This window comes from Electrophorus electricus, chromosome 16, assembly GCF_013358815.1.
Source record: "Electrophorus electricus isolate fEleEle1 chromosome 16, fEleEle1.pri, whole genome shotgun sequence".
Taxonomy (NCBI): domain Eukaryota; kingdom Metazoa; phylum Chordata; class Actinopteri; order Gymnotiformes; family Gymnotidae; genus Electrophorus; species Electrophorus electricus.
The window spans coordinates 1,035,565-1,055,000 of NC_049550.1; the positions used below are offsets into that span (position 1 = coordinate 1,035,565).

General features: G+C 48.9%; 1 protein-coding gene across 1 annotated transcript; it reads left to right on the forward strand.

The window, feature by feature from the left end:
• Nucleotides 1–1,688: 1,688 nt before the first annotated feature.
• slitrk6 (SLIT and NTRK-like family, member 6) lies at nt 1,689–12,896 on the forward strand. The gene is made up of 2 exons (XM_026996071.2): nt 1,689–1,888; nt 9,526–12,896. The coding sequence occupies exon 2, from the start codon at nt 9,538–9,540 to the stop codon at nt 11,995–11,997; it is 2,460 nt and encodes an 819-aa protein (XP_026851872.2). The 5' UTR covers nt 1,689–1,888; nt 9,526–9,537; the 3' UTR covers nt 11,998–12,896.
• Nucleotides 12,897–19,436: the final 6,540 nt, after the last annotated feature.

Consider the following 19,436-nt stretch of genomic DNA (forward strand, 5'->3'; position numbering starts at 1 on the left):
ATGGCAGATTGGGGCTGGCCCTAGCGTCGACCCCTGAGGGACACCAGAGGTGAGATTGAACACCTCTGGCTGTGAATTAGCTGAGCAAAAGTATAAAAACTAAATCTGACCAAGACTGGAATGGGAATGGGATACAGGGAGGTTGTGATGGATGCAATCCAAGTTCTAAGGAAACCTACAACTGCTCACTGTATGTTATTGTAGCTCGGGCAAAGGTTTTAAGAGGTTAGGTTTTGTACTCATCTGAAAACCTGGGGACACGCAACATACAAAAACATAGTCCCTGACGTTGATCGAGAGCTGTGTGAATCTTCCGAGGCGGCTGACTCCAGAGTTCCGAGATAGGCACTAAGAATCAGTGAAGCATGGATTCTTTAACCTAGGTCACTCGCCAGGTATGCGAGATAGCTGCCGCCGTGCCGTGGCATTCAATGTCTGCCGGATGGTATTATCCGGCACGTAACACTTAGTCCAACACCAGTGCTGACATCTCAGATCCTTCTTTCAACTGTTTGGTCCTCAAAGCTTTCGCACACACAGACAAACACGTCTGTGTGTGAGTCATAAATCATGTTCACTGTTTTAATGTAAGAAACATAGATGAGTTAAGCAGTTATGCTCCGCGTTTGACAGAATTGAACAGAATTTATCAAAGGTTTTTCCTTTTGCCACTTATAATGCAAAAAAAGTCATTTCTGACAGAAAATGTTTCAAACCTTCAATTTAGCAGAAAGCTGAACTTCAGGTGAACGTGTGGTGGAAGTAGAGCTGCAGTGTGTTAGGCTGGCTGAGGCAGAGCTGAGAAAGATTTCAGCAAGAACAAGACAGAAAACACGAAAGAATCCCAAAAACGGTGAGTAGAACGTGTATATACTGCTCCGTTCAGCCAAAAACAAACAAACAAACAAACACACACACACAAACAAACAAACAAACACACAACCAACCAACCAAAGTCTGGAAATGACGCACAGACGCAGAGGTGCGCCGGGGGCCGCGCCTGCTGTCCGCAGCTAAATATAAACCTTTGGCGTAAAAGCGTCTGTATGCGTAAAGAAAGCGTTTCCACGGGAGTTGAGTCTCGGTATTAAAAAGAAATATGCGCACTGTGTTGGGAACTGGAGCCAAAATGGTGGAGGGATGTAGATGCCTGATAATCAAAGACCACCGCGGCTGGAAACACTGACACAAAGTAGTGGGAGGGCAGAAAGGTCGATATAAGGCTACAAATGACAAGACAGCCTTTAAACTGGACTTCAGGAGATCTCTCCTGTCAGAATTAGGCAGGTGTGCTTGTCAGAGAGAGAGGGAGTGAGAGAGGGAGTGAGAGAGGGAGAGAGAGGGAGGGAGAGAGAGAAGGAGTGAGAGAGGGAGAGAGAGGGAGGGAGAGAGAGAGGGAGGGAGAGAGAGAGAGAGAGGGAGAGAGAGAGAGAGAGAGTCATTATCACTTTCCACAACATGCCAGAACGCACTTACCTTCGCGCGAAGTAGTTGCCCTCGTGAAAGCTGTCGCCAGGCTCGAGGAAGGAGGAGCTCGCGTGCAGTCGAGCAATCCAGAAGCATGCTGCTTGGCTCGCGCCAACGGGCTGAACCAGAGGCGACGGAGCACGAGTCTCCGCCGCGCTGAAAACGTCAGCAGCCACACGCGCAGGCGGACGGCGGGTCGCTGCTGCGTTCGAGGACTCGCTCGCGTGCGGGCACAGAGCCGCACGCTGCTCCGCGCCGCGACGGATAACGACTGCGCGCGAAGCGTCCACGCGGACTTCTGCATGTGATGCTGCGGAGAACTTCCGCGCGGAGAGAAGCGCTTTTGGGGCGAAACTCCGCGTGCGCGCAGGATTCAGTAAACCCGAGTTAACGCGGATTACACACCTGGACTCGCGCTCAGGTAAGTGTCGCTTTACGAGTTTAACCGAACACGAAACAGTTAATGGATCTGTGACGTTCCTCTCATTTATCACGAGAAATGCTGGAGACCCGAGTAGACTATAATCATCAGCATAATAATCACAACAACAACAACAATAATAATCCTAGTAATTGTTGTTGTTATTGTTGTTGGTTTTGGGGTCGCTACTGCACGAAATCACCTGACTGTTGCGCGTGTTAAAGCTTGCACGAGGCTGCTGTCCGTGTCTTTTAGGGACGTTTGCACGGGGCGCTGGTGCAGGCGGTGGGCATGACGGCTCCGCTCATGTCGTCCCACTGCGCTTTAACGCACGCGGTACTGCTCGTGCAGTTGGAGCGTGCTTCGTTAGGCGGACGGACGAGGACGCACGAGCCGCCCTCCGCGCTCGTTCGTTTGTTCATTTGTTTGTTCATTTGTTTGTTCGTTTACTTTCGTACTTGCAAAGACCCGTTCAACAAAGCTACGGAACTGAGCGGGTGCGGAAAAGCCCCCTCTCTCTCTCACTCTCTCGTGCACGCACGCGCGCACACCATCCTTAATGCCTAGTGAATGTGAGAGACAGAGGACATTAGTAAACAGATGGCTACTAATTACACCATTATATATACATCAAATTACACCATTATTTATATATATATATATATATATATATATATATATATATATATATATATATATATATATATATATATATATATAATTACAACCTTATATGTATATCTAATTACACCATTATATCTGTTTACTGTGAAGATTGTCCTGTGATGCTAACTGTTACCTGTCCAGTAGATTCATATCTAATAATTAATATAGTTAGGTTTGAATAAGCTGTTCACGTGTATCTCAGACACACCTGAGCACGTTTGTGGGTCCTTTCGCATGCGGGATCCTGTGTGGCCTTAAGTGGAATTTCGCTGTGTGAATGACTACAGTAGTGTCACCCCCTGTAGGTCGGAGGTGTGTGGAGCAACGCATTGGAATGCACGCACTGGTGCAGAACACACACACACACACACACACAAACCCACACACACAGTCACAGCATAGACACACACACACAGACATATGCACATATGCACAGACACACACACACACACATACACCCACAAACATATGCACACACACACACACACACACACACACACACATGCACTCAATCATGCACTATTAAAAACACATTTTTTACATTCTAACACAGCACACTCTTATAAACACACATACTCTAAAACTACACGCATATAAACACACACACACTCTCTACAACAGTACACTCTTATAAACACACACTCTCTAACACGGTACACGCTTATAAACACACACACACTCTACCACAGTACACTCTTATAAACACACACACACACACACACTCTAACACAGTACGCTCTTATAAACACCACACACACTCTCTAACACAGTACACTCTTATAAACACACACACACTCTCTAACACAGTACGCTCTTATAAACACACACACACACACTCTCTAACACAGTACACTCTTATAAACACACACACACACTTTCTAACACAATACACTCTTATAAACACACACACACACACACACACACTCTCTAACACAGTACACTCTTATACACACACAAACACACACTCTCTAACACATAGGTGATCGTTTGCTCTCCCTGGTTTCCCATGGTAGCTGCCGCTCCAGGGCAGATAGGCAAAGCAAGCCGCTTCCTGAAAATGCTGCATGGTGATTGGCTGGCTCTGATGACAGATGCTCTCATTTCTGGAATGCTGCGTGGTGATTGGCTGGCTCTGATGACAGACGCTCTCATTTCTGGAATGCTGTGTGGTGATTGGCTGGCTCTGATGACAGATGCGCTCATTTCTGGAATGCTGCGTGGTGATTAGCTGACTGATGACAGGTGCTTTAATTTCTGGAAAGCTGCGTGGCAATTGGCTGGTTTTGATAACAGGTGCTCTCGTTTCTGGAACTCTGTGTGGCGATTGGCTGGCTCTGATGACAGGTGCTCTCATTTCTGGAACGCTGCGTGGTGATTGGCTGGCTCTGATGACAAGGGCTCTCGTTTCTGGAATGCTGCGCGGTGATTGGCTAGCTCTGATGACAGGCCGTACTCAACTCTGCTTTGTTACCACATACTTTAGTGTCCTCATATTTCAGTCCCACCCCATCATCTGCTAAAGGGGGCTTACAAACACAAAGAACATTTCTTGGCCCACACACAGCTTGTTTGTGTGTGTGTGTGTGTGTGTGTGTGTGTGTGTGTATGTGAGTGGAACAGTTTCTAGAAGTGGAGAAAATATGGGTTTAGACTTGGAGAATGGGACAACCTGTTCTAAGGTGACACCGGTTCGCAGATAGGTGTGTGTGTGTGTGTGTGTGTGTGTGTGTGCCACCAGAATTCCTTCCCAAACACAGTATTTGATGTAGATATAAAGCTAAATAATTGTAGCAAATTTGTTTAACAGTAAACATCCCCAAATTCGCACCAGCTGAATCCATTAATTCTTTCTTTCTTTCGTTCTTTGTTTGTTTATTGATTTAGCTTCTTTTTGCAGCTCGCTCATAACTCATAAATCTTGTCAGTCGAAGCAGTGAAGCCTAAAGGAATATTAAAACTAAGAAGTTGAGCCAATAATGGTGTATATTACATGGTGTGATATTCTGTTATAGCCGCTTCAAAGCTGCTGCAATCTACATACTGACACACACACACACACACACACACACACACACACACACACACACACACACACACTCCTCAATTCCCCTGTGTTCCCCTTATTCCTTATCATCTTGCGTGTCCTCTGAGAACAGGGAAGGTGGGACATCCTCTGCTTTTCGTCCCCGTTTTTAGAACACGGATATATCGGGAGCAGATTATGGAATAACCCGTGGAATAACTCAAAGTTTGTATCGACAATGCTTCCAAAATCCCCAGAGTTAGAAACCACAGTCCAAACTCTAACCCTAACCATAACCCTAACTCTAACCCTAACTCTAACTCTAACTCTAACCCTAACACTAAGTCTAACTCTAACTCTAACTCTAACTCTAACCCTAACCCTAACTCTAACTCTAACTCTAACTCTAACTCTATCTCTAACTCTAACTCTAACTCTAACTCTAACCCTAACCCTAACCCTAACCCTAACACTAAGTCTAACCCTAACTCTAACTCTAACTCTAACTCTAACTCTAACTCTAACCTTAACCCTAACCCTAACTCTAACTCTAACTCTAACTCTATCTCTAACTCTAACTCTAACTCTAACTCTATCTCTAACTCTAACTCTAACCCTAACCCTAACTCTAACTCTAACCCTAACTCTAACCCTAACCCTAACTCTAACTCTAACCCTAACTCTAACTCTAACTCTAACTCTAACCCTAACCCTAACTCTAACCCTAACCCTAACTCTAACTCTAACTCTAACCCTAACTCTATCTCTAACTCTAACTCTAACTCTAACTCTAACTCTAACCATAACCCTAACCCTAACCCTAACACTAAGTCTAACCCTAACTCTAACTCTAACTCTAACTCTAACTCTAACTCTAACTCTAACTCTAACTCTAACCCTAACCCTAACCCTAACCTTAACTCTAACTCTAACTCTAACTCTATCTCTAACTCTAACTCTAACCCTAACCCTAACTCTAACTCTAACCCTAACCCTAACCCTAACCATAACGCTAACCTTAATGTAACCATTTGCATGCATTCACAATGCACTGAAACACTTTCTGCTTAGTCTGTTCTGAGTCAGGACAGCGCGTGCATATGTTTTATGTTTTCCATAAGTTATGAGTCAGAGCTGGAGAAAGGAGGGTTATTTCCGCTCCCACGCAGAAGAGTTTTGGTGTTACAGCCATACGGGTGGAGGCTGACGTGGTCAGCAAGGGGATGAGGCGTGCAGACGTGCCAGCTATGTTCCCGCCAGCACCGCAGAGCCGCTCCTCCAACAGCGGTGCGGATAACGGCTCTTCTCCCAGCCCCGTCCCACGGGACGCCGTGCCTACTGTGGGTCAGCACAGAGATGAGCATTCTCATCGATTCATGAGGAGTCCATGCAAAGGGGCATAGACGTGGCAAAACAAAATCCAGCAACACGCCGGCACTGACTAGCGTGTCGTCTGTGCATGTTGCCATCCCCCAGGAATCAATTCCTGAGAACAGGAAGTCGTCCCTGTACCGCGGCACGGTCCTGTCTGAACTTCATCACCACAAACCGCAGGACATGCGCACATGGCCCGGCCCCACACACACGCGAAGCCCACGCATACTGAATTACACCCCCCGCGATAAGATAAGAGCATCCCTGTGTTATGAAAATGGGTTTGCCCGCAAAAACAAGGTCACAACAGCCCCGAGGAGTTAGGCAGAGCTAGACGTCACCAAAGAACAGTTGTCTGGAACCGACACTGTATGCGGCCCGTGCGCAGCGTGGACGTGTCGTGATACGATGGAAATGGCAGCCTTCTTGACAAAAAACGGTTCCTTTGTTTCAATCCACGTCTTCCTACGACCACAGAAACACGCGTTAAAGGTTTATTATGGGGGTTTTGGATCACTATGGCGACAAACAGGCTTCCGGGGAATTAGCGCGGGTACGGCGAGGCCAGGCCCCGACGGACCCCGACCGGCTGCCCGTTGGCGAACAGCGGGGACTTTCTGCCTCTTTGATATTTTTTGTGTCATTTTAATCCAATTGTGTTTACCCCGGAGCCGCCATCTCTGGGGCGGGAAGGCGGCGGCGAGTTTTGATTGCCGTCACCTTCTGCTCGCGGCTCGGCGGGGACGGGCCCGAGGTGTCTGCCCCATCCGTCGCTTCCTGATTTCAGTGGGGAAATCAACAGAACCGTGCGTTTGTCCGGCTCACGGAGGCGCCCGGCCCCGGGGAGGTTTCAGCGCGACGCGGACCCCTCGGCGGCTGGGAATGACATTAGCGCCGGTGAGAGAGCGGGAGTTATTTCTCTCTGTGGCGGAGGGCCAGGAGAAGGTAAACAACCTCGCACGCTACTTTATCAAAGACCGCCCTGTGTACGGAGAGCGCGCGGCCTGCTTCGCTCAAAATGAAACTGGAGTGGAATCGCAGTGTGATCTTTGACGGGGACACGTCGGGTTGATACTGCAGTGACCCTCGCGGCCAATCGAATCCAGAGAAAGAGATCGCATGGGCCCACGGTGACCCGACTGGCCGATCGGTTCCGGAACAAACGTCAAATCGCTTTTAAATTGAGCAGCGGCTCAGCAGTGACTGCGCCTGCCGTGAGTAATGGAGCCATCAGAATGAAATGTGATCCATGCAAGCTGACCAATCACACGCTTAATACCGAGGCGCTCGAGGCCCATTGGCCAGTCCGTTAAGAGAACACTGCTTTCACAGCAAACAAAACCAACATGCCAACACTGTTTTTTTGGTTTTGTTTTTCATTTTTGCCCACCCCCTTTTAATAAATGATATAGAAAGTATTAAATATATTCAACACTAACAATAAGTTACATGATAATTACAATAAAGTAACAATAATGATGATTAGAATTGGAAATAGATGACACTGTGTGTGAGTGAGTGTGTGCGCGTGTGCGAGTGTGCGAGTGTGCGTGTGTGCGCGTGAGTGTGTGTGTGTGTGTGTGTGCATGCACATGCGCATGAGTGTGTGTGTGAGTGTGTGTAAGTGAGTGTGTGTGCGTGTATGCGCATGTGCGAGTGTGCGGGTGTGCGCGTGAGTGTGTGTGTGTGCACATGTGCGTGAGTGTGTGTGTGTGAGTCTGTGTGAGTGAGTGTGTGTGCGTGTGTGCGAGTGTGCATGCACATGCGTGTGAGTGTGTGTGTGTGTGTGTGTGTGTGTGTGTGTGTGTGTTTTATCAGAGCTTTCCTTCATGAGAAACATCAAAAGAAACACAAGTTGCTGTATCATGTTCAGGGCCTCTCTCTCTCTCTCTCCCTTCCTCTCTCCCTCTCTCTCTCCCTCCCTCTCTCTCTCCCTCCCTCTCTCTCCCTCTCTCACTCCCTCTCTCTCTGACAAGCACACCTGCCTAATTCTGACAGGAGAGATCTCCTGAAGTCCAGTTTAAAGGCTGTCTTGTCATTTGTAGCCTTATATCGACCTTTCTGCCCTCCCACTACTTTGTGTCAGTGTTTCCAGCCGCGGTGGTCTTTGATTATCAGGCATCTACATCCCTCCACCATTTTGGCTCCAGTTTCCAACACAGTGAGCATATTTCTTTTTAATACCGAGACTTAACTCCCGCGGAAACGCTTCAGACGCTTTTGCTTTTCTGCAACCGTCAAACACTTTTTCGTTCTGTGAATAATCCAGCAAAATTATAAACCACAAAGGCCATTACAGTGTTTATTTCTATCTTGTAGGAATCTTAAGAGACAGACTCTGTCTAAATGCATTTTCATCTGTTCTTTTTATAGGCTAGGATTAACACTTAATGAGGTTCCAACTCGACCCAACATGCACTCTGTGTCAGCACTGTGGCAGGGTCACATGGTCGAGGTTGTGTTCATGTTCTGTAACAAAGTTTTGGACAGTACTGAAACAGTGACCATGTTACTGAAATGGTCTAGACGGTACTGAAAAGATGTTCATGTTACTGAAATAGTCTGGACAGTACTGAAGAGGTGTCCATGTTACTGAAATGATCTGGACAGTACTGAAGAGGTGTCCATGTTACTGAAATGGTCTAGACAGTACTGAAGAGGGGTTAATATTATTGAAATGGTCTAGACAGTACTGAAGAGGTGTCCATGTTGCTGAAATGTTCTGGACAGTATTGAAGCGGTGTCCATGTTACTGAAATGGTCTAGACAGTACTGAAGAGGTGTCAATGTTACTGAAATGTTCTAGACAGTACTGAAGAGGTGTCCATGTTACTGAAATGGTCTAGACGGTACTGAAGAGATGTCCATGTTACTGAAATGGTCTAGACAGTACTGAAGAGGTGTCCATGTTGCTGAAATGTTCTGGACAGTACTGAAGAGGTGTCCATGTTACTGAAATGGTCTAGACAGTACTGAAGAGGTGTCAATGTTACTGAAATGTTCTAGACAGTACTGAAGAGGTGTCCATGTTACTGAAATGGTCTAGACGGTACTGAAGAGATGTCCATGTTACTGAAATGGTCTAGACAGTACTGAAGAGGTGTCCATGTTGCTGAAATGTTCTGGACAGTACTGAAGAGGTGTCCATGTTACTGAAATGGTCTAGACAGTACTGAAGAGATGTCCATGTTACTGAATGTTCTGAACAGTACTGAAGAGATGTCCATGTTACTGAATGTTCTGAACAGTACTGAAACAGTGTCTAGGTTTGAAAGCTCCAGGGTACTAAGCAGGTACTAACAAACAAAACTTTTACTCCCGGTCAGCTTGTTCTGCATAATGTTATATTCTATGTATTTCTCGTTATTTATTGAATTAAATATTATTTATTTACTAAGTTAAATGTTATTTATTTATTAAATAAAGCAGTTACCGTCTGACTGCTGCTCCGTGATTTATTAATGATGTGATATTTCCATGATATTTGATTCTGTGTTCGTCAAAATTCTCGTTTTCATGTTGTGGTATCCAAAGTCTGCAGTAATCTCTGGTCTTCTTTTCTTGTGTGTTTCAGAGCCGTGGGAAGATGCTGTCCAGGCTCATCATCTTCCATTCCCTCCTCACTTGTGCTTGTTTACGGGACAGTGAGGGTCCTGAGTCTTGGTTCGGAGGAGCCTGTGATGGTTTGTGCTCCTGTGAGGAGAAGGATGGAGTTTTACATGTGAACTGTGAGGACAGGAACATTAAAAAGATCTCAGAGGTCCAGGTAGGGTGGGACAGGCCATTTCACCTCAACCTGTACAAAAACGACTTGGTGGAGTTGCTTCCGGAAGACATGGAGCGCTTCGAGAATGCCGTCACATTGCACCTGGGTGCCAACAGCATCCAGGAGCTGGAGCCAGGGGTGTTCGGCGCATTGGGATCCCTGAAGAAGCTGCACATCAACAGCAATTTCCTGGTGATGCTGAAGGAGGACACGTTCCATGGCCTGGTGAACCTGGAGTACCTCCAGGCCGACACGAACTTCATCCGTGTGGTGGAGCCCGGGGCCTTCAGCAAGCTGGTGCGCCTCAAGGTCCTGATCCTCAACGACAACGCCGTCGAGTTCCTCCCCGCCAACATCTTCCGCTTCGTGCCGCTGACCCACTTGGACCTGCGCGGGAACCGGCTGCAGACGCTGCCGTACGTGGGCTTTCTGGAGCACGTGGGCCGCATCATCGAGCTCCTGCTGGAGGACAACAGCTGGGTGTGCGACTGCCAGATCGTACACCTGAAGATCTGGATGGAAAACATGCGCGCGCAAGCATCCATTGGGGACGTGGTGTGTAGCAGCCCCCATCACCTCAGGGGGAGCATGCTCGCCAAGGTGAAGAGGGACGTCCTGTGTCCTTCACACACCCAGATCAGCCTGGAGGAGCCCTCGCAGTCTCTGGACATGGCGGTCACGCCCTCCACGAGGGTGCTCCAAGTGCCGGACACCGGGGATGACGCCAAGATCCCCACACCCGCCCACGCCCCAAGGACATTGTGCGTCGCGCAGTGCTCCTGCTTCCGCCATCCCATCGCGGGGTTCCTCGTCCACTGTGAAGACAGCGGGATTCAGAGGATATCGGACCTGGGGATCCTGCAGCAGAGTCCCAGCAAGCTTGTCCTGACTGGCAACATGATTCAGAGACTCCTGAAATACGACTTTGTCACTTATGACAGTTTGGAGTTGTTGAATCTGGCAAACAACCAAATCGACTACGTAGACAACGAAACCTTCCTGAGTTTGAGCCACCTGAAAAAGCTTTACCTCAATGGAAACCGATTAGGGAAGATCTCTGCAACCATGTTTCTGGGCCTGCACAACCTGGAGAGCTTGTATCTGGAATTCAATGTTATCAAGGAGATAGAGGCTGGATCTTTCAACCCCTTGACCAAACTGAAGCTCCTGTTCCTGAACAACAACTTACTCAGTGCTCTGCCGGCGCAGATATTCAGGAACGTGCCCCTGACCAAGCTGAACCTGAGGACGAATTTGTTCACGCACCTGCCGGTAAGCAACGTGCTGGATCAGCTTGACTTCCTAGAGCAGATTCACCTGGAAGACAATCCGTGGGACTGCACCTGTGACCTGGTCAGCCTGAAGCAGTGGCTTGAGAGACTGAAGAAAGATATGGCGACAGGACCCATCTTGTGTCACAGCCCCAGGAAGGTATCCAGCGGCGAGATCAGGAGTCTGAAGACCGACGTTCTCTGCCCCGGCCTGGTGACCCACTCCTCGTCGTCAGCCGAGTTCGGGCTCCAGCCCACGGCGGCGCCAAAGTTGGGCACTGGCGGCTTTTTCCACTCACTCACCGAGGCTATTCCCCTCTCTGTCCTCATCCTCTGCCTGCTCATCCTCTTCCTCACCGTCATCTTCTGCTCCGCCGGGGTGGCGGTCTTTGTGCTGCACCGGCGGCGCCGGGAATCCAAGTCGAAGCAGACGGAGGAGCAGCCTCGCGAGAGCAGCCCCATCCACCTCCACTATAGCATGTATGGTCGGAAAACCACCCACCACATGGCGGAGCGGCACGGTGGCAGCATGTACGACCCGGTGCCCCGAAGCCCCGTCGTCCAGGTGTGCCGGAACCCCAGCTACTGCTCACGGCACAAGGAGCGTGACCCGGAGGACCACGAGGCCGAGAAACCGTGCCGCGGCCGCGCCGGCCTGACCGACGGGGGCAGGGGGTCGCCCCCGACACCTAACGAGCGCCCCGGCGAGTTCGTCCCGCTGGCTGACCCCGGGTCCCTGTACAGAAGCCTCCTGGAGCGAGAGCGAGAGCTGCAGCAGCTTGGAATCACGGAATACCTCAAGAGGAACATCCCCCAGCTCCCACCGGCCACCGACGGGATGGTTCCCGGCCAACACGAGGAGCTGAAACTGATGGAGGCGCTGGTGTACGCCAGGCCGAGGAAGGTCGCGGTGGAGCAGACTACCGACGAGTACTTCGAACTGAAGGCCAAACTCCACACGGAGCCGGACTACCTAGAGGTGTTGGAGCACCAGACGGCATTCACCTGAGCCGCGTCCACGGCCGCAACCGCGCGGGTGCGAAGACCACGCCTAAAGTGCCTTTATTGTTCCATGTTGTAGCTGTCGTTGTGAACTGTTAGATTACCGAGCAGACTTAACCCTCCTGTTTCAACCCCGCGGTGGACAGAGGACACCGAGGCCTAACGTAATTCAGCCAGAGAGTGGGAAGTCAGGGTCATCATGTCCATTGGTTCTGTTCATTACTGAACATTTGCCATTAATCTCATGTGCCATGGAAAAAATCCAAACCACCCCCCCAGTGCTTTTTAAATCTATCCTCGTGACAGATCCGAGAAGCACTCGTTCCGTTTTACCTCTAGCCCGCGGAGACTGAGGCCACAGTAACGCTCCCTGTCCGTAACGCTGTTCCTCTCTCTGGGTCTTTAGTCCCAGCGATTGCTGCAAGTCATCATTTAAAGAAAAGAATTGCACTACTCGGCACGCCATTTCAGAGACGGCACGCGACAATCGGGGTTACTACGAGTAAGGGGCGTCCTGCGCGGGGATCGCGCGTCGTGCGCGGTATCGGACGAGTCTGGCTACTGGCTTGTACCGGGCAGTTGAATTTCTTTGAGGATTGTAAATTATAAAACAGAATTTCTCTCAGCATGATAGCTATTCAGGATGCCAGTCGAAAAAAGAGCCAAAACAAAAGGAAGGAAAGAGAATTGAAACGTTTTACTGTATGTACAAGCACCAAAGCTTTATTTTCTATCAGCGCAAATGAAATGTATTTATTCTGTATATATTTGTAGATAATTTAACATTTATATGTTTGTGTGCCTTTTAATGTGGTCATGATTAATCTCTGGTGAGGTGTAAATACGTTTTATATTAAGTCTGTGTTACACCAGACAAATGCACATCATATACTGTATGGTAAGAAACACCGGTTTTATTTATATATATATATATATATATATATATATATATATATATATATATATATAACACACACACTCACTCACACACACTCACTCACACACACGCACACACACACACACCGGCCATATATATATATATATATATATGTATGTATATGTATATGTTTTACAAGCATTTACAATTTCTATGGAGTGCTACAGTTAAATATGGAATATTTAATTCCTGTACTGAAATATAAGATTTCCTTCTTTTTTTTTCCTTCCTGATTTGTGCACAACTTCTAGATTACTTTACACACATTCAATAAAGCAGGTTATTAAAAAAACAAAAAAAGCAAGTTTTGTACCAAAGCTAATATGTTTGAGAGACGAGAGAGAAGCCGATGTGGAACACACACACACACACACACACACACACACACACACACACACACACACACCTGTACGGCTGGATCAGCGCACGTGAGTCTGTGCACGTGCGTGCCAGGACCGAGAATGAACGTCAGTGAACGTCAACTAGGCAAGTCACGCAAGCGTAAATCAACGGCTTTGTCCTTCACCCTCCCAGGTGTCTTTAACGCACTTAACTCTCTCTCTCTCTCTCTCTCTCTCTCTCTCTCTCTCTCTCTCTCTCTCTCTCTCTCTCTCTCTCTCTCTCTCTCTCTCTCTCTCTCTGCCCTTTTTAAATATCCGCGGGCGTCTCTCGTGCGGTGGGATAATCGATCGCCTCTGCGCGCTCTCGGAGCTCACCGGGGACACGGGCGCGCGGTTCCTCGAGGGCGGAGTTTGCTTTTTGGGTTCGCGCCCTTTCAGCTTTACGCCATGTATGCAAATCGCTCGAGGAGCTCCCTCAAAGCGGCTGGAGCTCAGCAGTCTGGCTCCGTGCACGCTCAAATGTTAGGCAATAAAACAAGAAAGAAAGTTAGAAAGAAAATGGAATAAAAGAACAAAGACATTCCTCGCTGATTTGATGCTCTTGCGAAAAGTGTGCATGCGTGCGTGCGTGCGTGCGTGTGTGACTGGCTCTCTAAAAGGCCTACCACAATGAAACGTGCAGAAAAATCACTCTTATGGTCCTTACAACTGGCGTCATCTACACGGGCCAAACCAAGCCCTGACGGGCCAAACCGAGCCTTTCCAGAAAACGTCTGCTGTGTAAATATTTATTACCACTATATGTACATTCTCCTTCTAATCCGATGCTGCGTGTGACATTCAAGGATATTTATCAGGCAAAGCCGAGCCCATGTGAATGGTGGGCCATAAAAAGTGTTTGCATGAGCTCATAGCGGTTGCGTAAGCTGTGCACACTTGACACCTGTGTGTAAACAGCTTCTGCAGATAGCGGAGGGAGACCCTGTCTGTCAGGGAAGAGCAACAGAGAGAGAGAGAGAGAGAGAGAGAGAGAGAGAGAGAGAGAGATAGGGGCCTTCAGACATACAGTACACTGCTGGGCTGATCAAATATACGTGTGTGTCTCTGAATGCTGAGGCAGGGGACCTCCATGCAGCCAAAAGACACACACACACACACCCTGCAGACCATCCGCATTAGCTACACACACACACACACACACACACACACACAGACACACCCACACACAAACACACGCACACACCCTGCAGACCATCCACATTAGCTATACACACACACACACACACACACACACACGCACACACACACACACGCACACACCCTGCAGACCATCCGCATTAGCTATACACACACACACACACACACACACACCCACACACAAACACGCACACACCCTGCAGACCATCCGCATTAGCTATACACACACACACACACACACCCTGCAGACCATCCGCATTAGCTATACACACACACACACACACACCCACACACAAACACACACACACACACCCTGCAGACCATCCGCATTAGCTACGCATCAGCCCAGCATGCACACACACACACACACACACACACACACAAACACACTCTGGAGGTGATGTTTTAGCAGGTATAAATCTGCTATTATTATACACATGCCAGGCTGGAATGTTATCTGACGGCCGCATTATTTTTACATTCCCCGGATGGACATGGATAAACAGCACATTCCAGGGACAGAAAACAGCCTGAAAGTTCCCTGTTTATGCAAACTCCAGACACCTTGGGCCGTAAAGTCCCTCATGCGGATATCGATGGCACTTTCTGAGGCTCGGTGTGTCTGGAAAAACACAGGGGAATAAGTTTAGACTTTGTCTGCCACCTCTGATCTCAGCTCCATTACAGAGCGTCTGAAAGCAGATCACACCATCATCAGGTGACGCTGTTTTTACGCCCGTGTGAATGATGCGTGAATCTCCGTTCCTTAATTATTCCTGACTAACAAACCGTAAACCTTCGGGAGTTTTTAGAACTCAGTTGCCGACACTTTAAAAGAGGCCGAGTGCCACTTAGCTGCCGCCGCGTTCGCCCTGACGCACACCTGCCGACACAGGGGCGGGCTACACTTCCGTCTCCGCGACGACACAGACGTCTCTCTCATACACCCCCCGGGGACGTTCAGACGTCCCGGTCTCCCTGGAACCCCCTCACCCAACCGCTCCGATGATGTAATTAAATGTTTCATAGCTTGCCAGTGTCTCACTGTCCTTCCACTGAGAGGACGTATTCACCCCGCCATCACACACCAGAACCAGCTGCAAGGCTTCACAGGCCATCCGCTGTCCCGTGAGCGGGAACACAATCAGGAGCTCTTGTTGGGCCAGCGCTCACGGGGCCAGATCTGGGGCGGACCGGATGAGTCTGGAACCGCCGTGCATGTCCCAGGGCCAAATTCCAAAGGGAGCGATCACACTGTCTCACGTCTGAGTGGTTGTTCTTCTTCGGACAGTTCCACCATGTTCCGGGACGCTGGGTGCCATTTCGTTTGGGTATTTTGATGGTCGCCCGGTTGCTAATTTGCAGTGGCCTGGTTTTAATGTGAGCGATGGACCAACTTGGAGGGTGAGTCGTGTCAGACGTCCGGCTGGATAGTGTAGGTAAACACAGGTAAACACACAGGCAGGTAAACACACAGCCAGATAAACACACAGTCAGGTAAACACACAGGCAGGTAAACACACAGCCAGATAAACACACAGTCAGGTAAACACATAGTCAGATAAACACACAACCAGATAAACACACAGCCAGGTTTCATAGATAATATGCTAATATACATCATCACATATATTTATGCTAATTTAGATTATCATATATAATAAAATTAACATTTACATCATCATATATTTATGATAATCTATATTTTCAGCGCTGACGTTGCGTCTCAGATTCTCAGCTACAGCCATTGAGACTGAGCACAGGAAGGAGTTGCATATGTTGATCTTGTCACTGGCCAGCTCTTTTGGGGAGTAATTACGTCTCGGGGATAACAACATCCAATGATGTTGTCACGGAAACAGCTGTGGCACCAAGGGCCTTGCTGCATTATGGGAAAAATTACTCAGGTTTCCACTCACCAGTGCACATCTTTTCTCTAGTTATAGTTTGTGTGTGTGTGTGTGTGTGTGTGTGTGTGTGTACAGGTCTGGCAGGACTCGCACAAAATGAACCCTCTCTGATTGGACAAGCCGAACCCTCTCTGATTGGAGCACACGAGTGCTCACGTCCCCCTGACCTGTCAGTCTTCGCTCCACATTAGCAGCGGTGACCAGTGTCCACAAGCCCCGCCCCTAACCCCGCCCCACCCCGTTGACTGGCACATTTGCCCTCAGCTATTTTTAGATGCTGTCTGTGCCCTCGCAGTCCCTGCTCCGATTCCAGCACACGGCTGGTCTCCAAGTCTGCTCGGGTTTGTTTCTTTCTCCGTGACTCTCTCTCTCTCTCTCTCTCTCTCTCTATTATCTCTCTCTCTCTCTCCCTCTCTCTCTCTCTCTCTCTGTCTCTCCTCTATCTCTCCCTCTCTTTTTCTCTCTCTCCCCCTCTCTCTCTCTATTATCTCCCTCTCTCTCTCTCCCTAGCCCCTATCCCCTCTATATTTCTCTATTATCTCTCTCTCTCTCTCTCCTCTATCTCTCCCTCTCTCTCTCCCCCTTTTCTCTCTCTCTCTCTTTCCCTCTCTCCTCTATCTCTCTCTATTATCTCTCTCCTCTATCTCTCCCTCTCTCTCTCTCCCTCTCTCTCCCCCTCTCTCTCTCTCTCTCTCTCTCTCTCTCTCTCTCTCCCTAGCTCCTTCTGTCTCTCTGCCCCACTTGTCTAGTGACGCTCGCCCTCAGATCAGCCCGTCCTGCCTGTCAGAGACTCTGTGCCACGTGACGCATCTTCCTCACGGCACCAGCGCTTCCTCTGACATAAAGAGGAAGAGGATGGTGCCGACACACACCTACGGGCTCCTGCTGCGCTTTTTGTCGGTGTGTGTGACGAAGGTGAACATTGCAGTGCAGATCAGAAGACAGAGCATGGCGCGTCCAAAAGATACATGACTCTCTGACAAACACACACACACACTCACACACACACACACTCACACACACACACACACACACACACACACACTCTGAATGTGCCCCCAGTTCAAGCTCTGCTTTGGTTGCATGCATACTTTCCTGCTGAGGTCTGCACACCAGATTCTCGAACAATGAACTTCCACAAATGCTGTAAAACACCCCGGCGTGTCTTCGAGGATCCGTTCCCATGGCATCACCTGGCCCAGGTGTGGCACCAACAAGACACGCCCCTTTAGGGTGGTGCAAAGAACACGTTTACGGCAGCTGTCACTCGGCCTCGACGATGGGCAGCCGAGACCCAGGGCTGGAAGAAAAAAAACAAAACACTCTTACCCGCTCACAAAGATAAATATTATTGCTAGCCGACGTGACCAGATTAAAAGTCTAAACATGTACGTACATGGATGGCCTGGTCTCTGATTTCAGGTCAGCGATTAAACAACATCATGGCATGCTATTTTTAGCAGAGCACCTTTGCGGCTATACTGTATACATGAAGTCTGTCTGTTTGCTCACATGGCGATAGATTATCAAAACATTTGATTTATTTATATTTCTCTGAAGGGGGACTATTAACCTCTGTACTGAAAGGAAAAACTGATCCCAGAACAGTATACTCACGCTCCGGAGAAGAATATAAAAATACACTCAGCAAACATCTGGATGTTTCTGTCTGTGACCCACATGGAAAAGCAGCGGTATTAGCTCGGTTGTGTTGGCATGCACACAGCACACACGCGTGTGCTGCAGAGCGTGACCATGGCACAATGGCAGCTTCTGTTGGGTAATGGGCACAGCAGCGTGGATGGGATGTGTGAGGCAGCATGGCAGTGTCACTGCTAGTGGAGAGTGGGTGGAGTGGGTGGAGAGTGGGTGGAGTGGGTGGAGATTGGATGGAGAGCGGGTGGAGTGGGTGGAGTGGGTTGACAGTGGGTGGAGAGTGGGTGGAGTGGGTGGAGAGGGTTGAGAGTGGGTGGAGTGGGTGTGGAGTGGGTGGAGAGGGTTGAGAGTGGGTGGAGTGGGTGGAGAGTGGGTGGAGTGGGTGGAGAGTGGCTTGAGTGGGTTGAGTGAGTTGAGAGTGGTTAAGAGGTTTGAGACTGGGTTGAGTGGGTGGAGTGGGTTAAGAGTGGGTTGGGAGTGGGTTGAGTGGGTGATGTTGATGGAGTTGGTTGAGAGTGGTTGAGAGTTGGTTGAGTGGGTGGTGTGGGTTGAGTGGGTTGAGAGTGCTTAAGGGGTTTGAGACTGGGTTGAGTGGGTGGAGAGTGGGTTGAGTGGGTGATGTTGGTTGAGTGGATTGAGAGTGGTTGAGAGTGGATTGAGTGGGTGGAGTGGGTTGAGAGTGGGTTGAGTGGGTGATGTTGGTTGAGTGGATTGAGAGTGGTTGAGAGTGGATTGAGTGGGTGGAGTGGGTTGAGAGTGGGTTGAGTGGGTGATGTTGGTTGAGTGGATTGAGAGTGGGTTGAGTGGGTGATGTTGGTTGAGTGGGATGAGAGTGGGTTGAGAGGGTGGAGTGGGTTGAGAGTGGATTGAGTGGGTTGAGAGTGGGTTGAGAGGGTGATGTTGGTTGAGTGGATTGAGAGTGGTTGAGAGTGGGTTAAGTGGGTGGTGTGGGTTGAGTGGATTGAGAGTGGGTTGAGAGTAGTTGAGAGTGGGTTGAGTAGTTTAAGGTTGGGTTGAGTGGGTGATGTTGGTTGAGTGGATTGAGAGTGGGTTGAGAGTGGATTGAGTGGGATGAGAGGGGTTGAGAGTGGGTTGAGTAGTTTAAGGTTGGGTTGAGTGGGTTGAGTGGGTTGAGAGTGGTTTAGAGTGGGTTGAGTGGGTTGAGAGTGGTTGAGAGTGGTTTAGAGTGGGTTGAGTGGGTTGAGAGTGGTTGAGAGTGGATTAAGTGGGTTGAGAGTGGTTTAGAGTGGGTTGAGTAGTTTAAGGTTGGGTTGAGTGGGTTGAGGGTGGATTCAGAGTGGCTGAGAGTGGGTTGAGTGGGGATGGCTAACACCAATCATGCATAGGCATAGACTCTGTATGATGGGTATATTGATAGATTATAGACTCTGTATGATGGGTATAT